Source organism: Liolophura sinensis, chromosome 1 (assembly GCF_032854445.1).
Source record: "Liolophura sinensis isolate JHLJ2023 chromosome 1, CUHK_Ljap_v2, whole genome shotgun sequence".
NCBI lineage: Eukaryota > Metazoa > Mollusca > Polyplacophora > Chitonida > Chitonidae > Liolophura > Liolophura sinensis.
Window position 1 is genome coordinate 41,242,758 of NC_088295.1, and position 9,682 is coordinate 41,252,439.

Below are 9,682 nucleotides of genomic sequence, written 5' to 3' on the forward strand. Positions count from 1 at the left end.
ACCTGACATCACACTTGACCTGATACATGTAAGTGACATTACACCTGATCTGAAACATGTACTGCATTACACCTTACATGTACCTGACCTAGCACATGACTTAGCGAAAGATATATTAGCTTGCATTAGATAGGAGTAGACTTCAGAGGTCAGGAACTAGAGCATGGTGAAAACCAACATGGGAAAGGTTTAAATCTCCACTGAGATAATTTACATATTTTCACTATTCAATATTATTACTGTTGACAGATTTTAATTTTATTGGGAGAGGAAATCTAACATTTGTGTATTTGTTAGTTCAACACCACACCCAAGATTTTTTTACTAACATGATGGCTGCATTTATGGGTGGAGCAAAGTAGAAGAGCTTATGGCAAACCACCCATCTTGGGCAAGTTAGTGACAAACTTTCGACATGTGAGGTACACAAATATGAACACAGCATGGGTAGAAAATAAGTGATATTAAATGAGCATTAGATTTCTGCTAACAGTCTCACTGACCACTTAAAATCATCATGGTCTCCCCCAGACTGACAAAAAGTCCAAGACATTTTGCAGGAACTAAAATTCAGAACTTACAAAAACTGAATCAAACTGAGCATCCTTCATACTTTTTTGTTATTTAAATATTTCTGTTTGTTTTGCTTGTGAGTTGGTCATCAGGTACACAAGTATTTCAGTGTATAAGAAGAGAGCCACAGTCAAGATGGGAAAAATATGTAGTATGCTTGTACTTCATGCTGTACTTTATTCAGGAGGATCATTAGGTGTGTGTACATGTACTCTGTCTTCTTGTTGCAGGGTTAATCCATGCTACCAAAAATGAAGTATCATGTCGAAGACGCCAGAAATGACACCACACCAAGTTACATTATGTCGGATCAACCAGTCTGGTTTCCTAGCTGCAAGTCTATCCTGTCAGTGCTAAGCGGCCAAGCAAGGCAGCAACAAGTACCATTTTTAAAGTCTTTGATATGATCAGACTCGGGCTTGATCCCACTCTTCTGATATCAAGGCAGACGCCTTAACCATTTGGCCACTGAAGTGGGTCCAAGTTATGTGGTAGGCAAACAATAATCAATCACAACACCTTATGTACTACTGATGTTTTGGTTTATTGATACAATGCAAAATGTGGTTCATGGTTCATAATGAACTTGGGAAAAAACCAAGAGTGAGATTTTACAATAGACAGAGGATGTAATAAATAAAGGCATGATGACATTGTAGAATGGTATCATGACTTCAGAGTGTTGGCAAACTGTACTAAGTCATTACAGTATTTTGGGCTACGGTGTTTGTGTTTGACAAGCTCCACTTCTTGCACCAACAGCGCTGGATGAATTTTACCTGCTTCTTTTAGCACACCTGTAAAAGATAATAAAATTTATTAGTGACCTTTTTACAGCACAAGTAAACAGGTTTGTTTGAGAAATAATAATAATAATTTTTATCAAGTCAATCTTTGATGTTTATTTTAGTGCAGTAAATTTTAGGACGTGATCCCTCCAAGTATGAATTCAAAAATACAAGTTAACATAAGTTACTGCCTTGATCACAATTCCGACCACAAAATATATTATCGGCTGCATTTCACGTAAATTTTAGGGTTTCTCTGGCGACACATTTTGCTTGATTCTGATTGATCCTTCCAACCTACAGGGTCACTCAATATTTTTTGTGAAGTCTGATTAATTTCTTATCAGAAGAACGTAAGTTTTGGCATCAGAAGTATATCTGGTGACCACTGATTTCGTTTGGTGAAAGTAAAGCCCTCTTGTGTTTACTGTATAACTATTTAGCTGATTGGTGTCTAACACTGGGGTCAAGAACTTTTCACTTATGTGTTGGCAGTCAGATTCCAGTGTTATCAGAAAAACCAATGACCTGTCCAAAGAATCTGGTAACCAGCTGACTGAAAGCCACAGCAATAGTTGGACTTGAACACTCATCATCCAAGGGCCTGATATTCACAGCAAGCCAGTATCAACCAGTGATGCATTCTATAGAAACTGTATCAAATTTACCTAGTATAGCCTCCTGTATTTTGGTGTCTGGGTCATCCAGGTGAACCAACAGTCCCCTGTATATAGCCTCCAGGTGGGCCTTGTACAGCTGTGCATCATACCCCTCTCTAAAACAGCTGAAGTAAGCCAGGAATGTCCGAGCGACCGTCACTCGAATCTCGTCACTGCTGTCGTCTAGTCGTTTCAGAAACTCTGGGTACATGTTGTGCAGTCTGTCCTGTTCCATGGATGTCCCCATCATGTCAAAGATACGCGTCATGACACGACAGCTGACCAGCCGTGTTGTCTTGTTGTCGTCGTCCATCAGGCTAATGATAGGTGTTATCATGTCCTCAGTCATGGGCTCCAGCTGCAGATAAAACAATAATTTCAATAAAATTAAGTTTCTGTGTTGTTTCCTTTCTTTAGCACCTAAACAATATCGTTTTAACTTTAGTTTTATAATACAGATGACCATTTCAGAACAACCCTATATTTGCAATTGACCTAAAATTTTGTTCATGGCTGAGTTCCACAGTTTACCTTATTCTGAGAATTCTATTCATCTTAGAAAGGAGCTTTGTTTGGAAGGTAAGATGATATCCTGCTGGAAAAATGTAAGTATCAGTATCAGAATTATTATTTTATGACATTTCTTCATATTAAGTAGGAAATATATTAGCTTAATTTAACCTGGGAAACTGAGCGAACATCAGCCTTCCTTAGGATAGAAATACAATTTTACTGTAGTATTATCTGTGCTGGGCTTGGCTATTAGTTTTGGGAAGTTCTGGATTGTTTAATGTGTGTAAGTTATATATAACTATGTATAACCGGTATTGAGCCATCTTAAATTTTAAAATTATGAGAAATGCAAGAATTCTATTTAGTAGGACAAAGTCCATGCATTTCAGCATTGGCATGTTTTACCCACCCCTAATGTAGTATTAGACTATTACTTCTGGGTACAACCAAATATATTAAGACTTCACTCACAACTGCAGATGGTATTCAGTATTAACACAGTTTCAATACAACTGGACCTGGAGATTTACATTCTGAATGTGTCCTGCTAGCCTTACCCTCTGTTTGGTGAGAACCCCGCTCTGTAGTAGTGCCCAAAGACAAGAAACAGCCGTGGTCCTGATAGCCCCTGCCACATGCCCAGCCCTCCATGTACAGTTAGGCAGGATCATTTTCTCCACCACTATCCCCCCAAACTCCCCAAACATCCCGAGTGAGTCCACTGTAGAGCCAGCATCCATCATCAGCTTTGACAGCAAGGTGAAAAACTTGAGTCTGACTTCTGGGTCTTTGTCTGGGTTCAGGTTGACTATGAACACTGGGATGATGTGTTCTAGATTCTCCCCTACCACACTGCCTGTAAGGAGAGATGTACAATAAACTTTCACATCAGCTTGGCAGCATCTCTTGGTGACAATGTACTATGGAAAACTGGTAGTATGCTGAAGTGGGACATACTGCATCATGTTAGTAATGTACTGTCCCCCAGTCTCTTATCATGATAAACCACACACACAAGTCTTCACATATATCATATTTCGACTCCGCTGCAAGCCCATGGTTGGGACTGTCCTTAGTGCAGAGAAATGCATCAAAATATTAATGCCAAAGGTACACTTGCATCCTCCCTCCATCACCCCTAGGAATTTATAACCCCAGAATTCAACTGTTAGGTCACAAGGGAGATTATTTCCAGTCGTGTCACTACTATGTTGATGGCGAGTGCAGCATAAAAATTTACCACTGGCCAGAAATGAATTTGTGCCTTCAATTTCGTTGGTCTGTGGCTGATTAGCTGTGGTGAATAAGATGATTTATCTAAATGAAACAGCCATCTTTTATTATCACAAAAATTTGGTAGTGAACTGATCTCATTTTACTTTACAGTATATGAACATTGTGACCATGCATTACTACAGATACCTACATGTAGTTACCATTCAAATGACTCTAAAGGAAATCCCACTTTAGTCAATACACTTAAACAGCTTCAAAGGTTTTTGACAATCCAGGTGTGCTTACCTGCTTCCAAAAGAAGCGTGTCAAAGATGTACCTCTCTACAGAGTGAGTGGTCCAATCCTCATAACCTGGTGAGAATGAGAGCAACACAGATTTAGTGTGACGTCTGAACAATTCCACTCTAGAACCCAGTCCTTCAGCTTTACTCAGAGATTCCAGACCTTTCTCCACCTGAAAAACACATGTATTTAGATTGTTTTACCTCACTGGCAAAATAAATTTTCAGATCAGGTACATGTGTAGTTTGAATCAAGAACTGTGTAGCAATGCATATACCTTCTCAATTACCTTCAGTAAAAGATTTATTTATATAGATGTATATATTTAAATAAGTATCTGCAAAATACATAGTAACACCAACAATCAAGTGCATTGTGCATAACTTTTTGCAAACAATGAAAAATGAAGAGTGTAGGAGATTAAAAATGACAAGTTATTAGATTTTTTGGCTCTTCTTTAAGTGTAATAGGGTGAATTGTTCTGAGCAAAGTTGAGATCTACTCTACAAACCACTAATTTGAACTGACCTTCTCCTTGACAGCCGGATCCTGCTGTAATGTTAACACTGTGAGGAGTACGGTAAAGAGTTGTAAACTGACATCCTGACAGTCCGTGTCTGACACTGTGATGAGAGATTGGACACAGTGTAACAGCTGTACCTGATACTGAGGCTGGAAAGGACAAAATGAAGACTTTCAGTGTGATGTAATACTGCATATAGAATATTTGTTAAAATCCAAATTTTACACATAATAAAGTTTCATAACTGCCACTAAGTTATGAAACTTTAATAAATCACAGGCTAAATTTGAGATTGCCTCAAAAAAGGATAGGATGTTGATAAAGTTCAAATAAACAAGCACACTTGGAATACTGCTTCGCAATGTATGCATATCCTTCTACCAGTCTGAGTATTACCTATGTCAAAATCCAAAGCCTAACAGAAAAATGCCCTGAATTCACTGACAATGGACAAGACAGCCCAAAAGACTTGATAGGTAACTTGTCATGGTGAAGACATCTACCAGGTTTCAGTTCCATATGGTGAAACCGTTAAGATTATGTCCAGAAAAATATTTCATGAGGGACTGACAGCCGAAGTTTAAACCTATGATCCCTAAAAGAGACAGGCTAGGAACTAATTATAACAAGTGAATGTTGAAATGTGTGTTGACAAATTCCTCTGCTTGAAACTGAAGCCTGGTATTGTAGTTACACTGTGATCATACCTGTATAGTCTGACAGACATCTGAAGCCACCAGTGCTGCTGTTATCTCTGTAAGATAAGGCTTCAGCTGGGAACGTTCGCTGCCTTGAATCACAGAAGCCATCACCATCAAGGGGCCAGAACTCTGGGCAGATTTTATGGCAGGGAGCATCAGCTTACACCAGACTTCAGGCTTCACAAAGTAACCTATCACCTCAGCAGCTTTTTGTACCTGGAGAATGAGACAGACATTAAGTCAATGAAAACAATTTAACAAACACGAGTCAAGTTTATTAAATAGGTAACAAATATAATCACTTGGCTAAATCTTAGAGATGCAGTTTTCACTAAACCTGAAGGACTATCAAGCATATTTTGAGTGAATCATTTGTTTTCAGGCAAACGGGGAATGATTATATGGAAAAAGTTTTAAACAACTTACGTTTTTGATTCACAAGTCAGTAAATATTTTCATAAGCCAATCCAATATCAGTGTTATTTCAGATATAAATTGCATTACTGGGCTAAAAATAAAAAATACCACTACATTGCTTTACAGCACAGTGTTTAGACTTACAGGTTAAAAAAAAGATCTAAATTTAGAAAATACTACTGAGCCTTTTAGGTATCTGACAAAATTTTAGGGGAAATAAGTGAAACATATCTTTAGAAATACATGTTTCTTCGAATTTACAAGCATGTAAACTTTTTTGGTAAATGAGTAATTATTGATCAATAATTACTCGCATCTCACTTAGCATGTTTGTTTTCCAAAGACTAGTTAACAATATATGAATGATTAAACAGCAGAGGCCTAAAGCTGAGAGAGCAGAAGCAGAACAAACAACCATGTTGGTCAAGGGTTTGGAATTCTGAGCTAAAATTCCTCACAACTAGGAGCCAGAGAAAACTGAAGAATAACTGTTTGTGAAATGAACAGAGCTTTTAACTCTCAAATTGAAATCAAAACCTACATCAGCAACCACTTGTTTCTCTTCATCCATGCTGGCTTTGTAAAGGCCTGACAGAAGAATCTCCATGTGCTGGGTGATGTAGTCCTCACAGTTGATGAGGAGAGTGTAGAGTAAAGAGGCTGATTTGATCCTGGTGTCAGCCACCCAATCTCCCAGATCTCGCACCAGACCTGGTAATATCTTACTAACATTCCTCATCATCAGGGTGCGACAGCCAAGATTAGACCGCTCCACTGCAAAGGGATTTCAAAGTACATCTAGTCCAGAAGCACGAAAGGTTTATATTCATATTTATGGACACAAGTATGAAGTTAAAAGTTGCAAAATATATTGATTTACACTGGTTTGTTCAAAAGAAAAAGAAAACGGTTTTATGTACCAGTAAATTTTTGAAAGGATACAAAAAATAAAGCTACTAATTCTACACCAGGTTAAAATTCTTGTGTGTATGGGTACAACTTAGTTAATCTGATTAACACATAAATACATCCTTCCTACCCTTTGGAGGATAATGCTTTGGAGGACCCTGGTCAAAATCCATCTTATCTTTCAGGTCATCTTCATTTTCTCTGGCATATTTTATTCCTGAAAAAATTTATATAAAACAATATAAATTAATACAAATTTATGAGACAATCACATGATAATGTATATGTACATTACACTATAAACAAACTGTGATTACAATAAATGGAAGGATTAAATAATTCCAACAATAAAAAAAAAAGAAACAGTGTGTAGTATTTTAACTCCGTGAACAATGAAAAAACAGAAATACTGAGATGTTTCTCTTGTTCTGGATATTACTACATGTAATTCCTTTATCAGTTCTTACCGATGTCATGCCAAAAATTGTCTGCCAATTCCCGAATGGAAGGTTGTTCATCCCTCAGGCCAGTTAACAGAAGTGGCATAAGTTTGTGGAAAAATGAATATCGGTCACAAAGGTCCAGAAGCCAGTTACCAGTTACCTTGGTAACAGCCTGTCTAACTGTAGGTGTTCGGTCAAACAATCTCTGGGCCAGATGGGACACCACATCATCCACAGACTTGCCATTGCCATACTGTATAACATCACCTATGTGAAAGAATAATGGATTTCACACTATGAATGTTAATATGATGTGATTTCTTGTATCGACTCATCAAATTTGACAGGTGGAATAAAAATAGGACAAGTGCATTTTGTAAGCAGCCAACTGCACAAAATAGCGGATGTTCTATTTTCCTATCGGACTTAAATGACAATCGCACGGTGTGAATGTGGCTCGACATTACCAATTTCAGACTTTCAAGAGTTTACAGGGGTCTATAACTTATTACACATGAACTGTAACCTTATTTCATCCATGACTATTTTTAAATTGCTGCAAGAACATATAGCAACGGGATTCATCACAACTTAAAATGGTGCATCTTTATATCATTCTACATGTAGCTTAACACACTTACCGATTGCCTCTATAACACAAACACGAACTCTAGAATGCTGATGGGAGATGGCTGTCAATAATGGTTTGATTAGTGACTCTGACTGCATATGAAAATGCTGAGGAATGGATTTTGCTAATTTTGAAGCACATTTACAGCTTTCCTTTTTCACCTCCGGGAATGGGTCCTGAATAGTTCTCTGCAGTATACGAATGGTGTCGTCCATATACACCACCATTTTATCCGCAGAGAGAGTTACAATTTGGGACAGCATTTCCACCATTTGCAGTCGGAGTTCTTCTGAATGCTCTATGATGTCCTGCTGTCCAAGTCTTTGTACGAGAACAGGCATTACATATGGCAGACATTCCCCAGGGCTCGGCACGTTCTGCAAAAACTCTGCGAGGATAGAAATTGACAGCTCTCGGCATTTTTCAACCGGGTCAGAAACAGTCTTGAGGAGTGGCTTCAGTACCTCACTGAAAACGGTCTGTAATTCTGTCTTATCGAGCTGTGGATTCCTCTGTAACGTGTCTTTCTTAATTCCCTCAAGTGCCCGCTTCCTTGTGTTTCGATTTTCTTCAGATAAACAGTTGATATGCCTGGCAATTCCTTGTAAAACAGCATTGGAATTCTCATCAGTCGAAGCCATGATGTTGATACCAACGCCTCGTTCTCGTGTGCTAAGGTATAGGTTTTCTAACTCTGTGATGAAAAGATCACTTCACAGGGAGACAACTTCGAGCAGAACATGCTTTAACCTGTCTGAACATGCAAGTGCTCTGACAGCTACCATCGCTAATAGTGTTTGTAGCCACATGGTCTGATTTTGATGAGATTAGTGTTTGACATAAACATTACGAGACAATATTACAACACTACTAAACATTATTTTAGACAACTGACAATCCTTGAGTGCTACAGGGAATGTGCAGAAGAGTATCAAAATGAAAATTTCAGTTGATATTCCTGGCTTTTCTCAGTGTAGCTTTGCATATTTAAGACGCTCAAATAAAATCTGACTGTTACCAAATTCAACCCAAGAAACGAAATGCCTATAACGGTAATCTGTCTTGCTAACCTTAATCTATACTTCCATGCTTTAATTCATTATAAAAGAAGGGGCATGTTAATTGCCTACGGAATATCAGTACTGTATTTAACTAGGAAAGTTTTTAAATGTACATAAAGTTAACTTTTTCTAGAGTTGGGCATGGCTGTTTGAGCGTGGTTCTTTTAACTCTTGCTCTGCCATAGTATTTTAGTAACACAACTTGTGGCATATGTTTGCCTTTAGCTGGTGGCAAAAGGGTTTATTAGTATAATATGAATCAGTTGTTCAGTGGAGCCCCGTACAGTACATTCATTGTTAGTACATTTGATTGCTAATGTTTTCACAAGCATTCATCATCTCTCCCTTTGCAGGCTTCCACCAACACTGGCATATATTTGTAGGCCTAGTCTTGTGTTACTAAAGAACCATGTACAAAACTAACATTAATATGCACTCATACTTGGACTCTGGATTCCAATTTGATTTAATCTTTTATTTATTCAATAAATAAAGCATTATGATGGGAGGAAACCAGGAAGAGCACGGGGGAAACCCATAACCATCTGCAAGTTGCTGGCAGATGATAACTTGATGTCAATTAGGATAAGTATACAGCCACAAGCATGACAAGTACAATGTTCTCATATCACAGCCTCATGGTGGATGCAGCTTATGATTGCATATGCAATAGCATCCCTGATGAATGTCCATTAAGGGTTAGGGCTTAATACCATATTGGTAGTATTTCAGCCATTTGCCAAGAACGTATGTAATACGGCAAACTTGTTGGGGCTTGAACTAGTGGCCTGTACTTCTACTACTAGACCACAGGATGATGCCCACAGCCAGCCAGTACATTCCATTGGTTACATTCACACCCTCAATTACTTGTCCCGTCCTCATGGCAAGGTTTTTGAATCATACCACACATACTTTTTGTTCCCCGGAAACCTTGTGGGGGACT

General features: G+C 38.2%; 1 protein-coding gene across 1 annotated transcript; it reads right to left on the bottom strand.

Moving 5' to 3' along the window:
* Positions 1–802: 802 nt before the first annotated feature.
* Positions 803–8,320, bottom strand: LOC135482148 (dynein axonemal assembly factor 5-like). The gene is made up of 10 exons (XM_064762002.1): positions 7,686–8,320; positions 7,069–7,311; positions 6,732–6,818; positions 6,234–6,466; positions 5,282–5,491; positions 4,580–4,723; positions 4,055–4,223; positions 3,091–3,389; positions 2,030–2,378; positions 803–1,370 (listed from the first exon to the last, which is right to left on the bottom strand). The coding sequence occupies exons 1-10, from the start codon at positions 8,314–8,316 to the stop codon at positions 1,240–1,242; spliced, it is 2,496 nt and encodes an 831-aa protein (XP_064618072.1). The 5' UTR covers positions 8,317–8,320; the 3' UTR covers positions 803–1,239.
* Between the last annotated feature and the right edge of the window lie 1,362 nt (positions 8,321–9,682).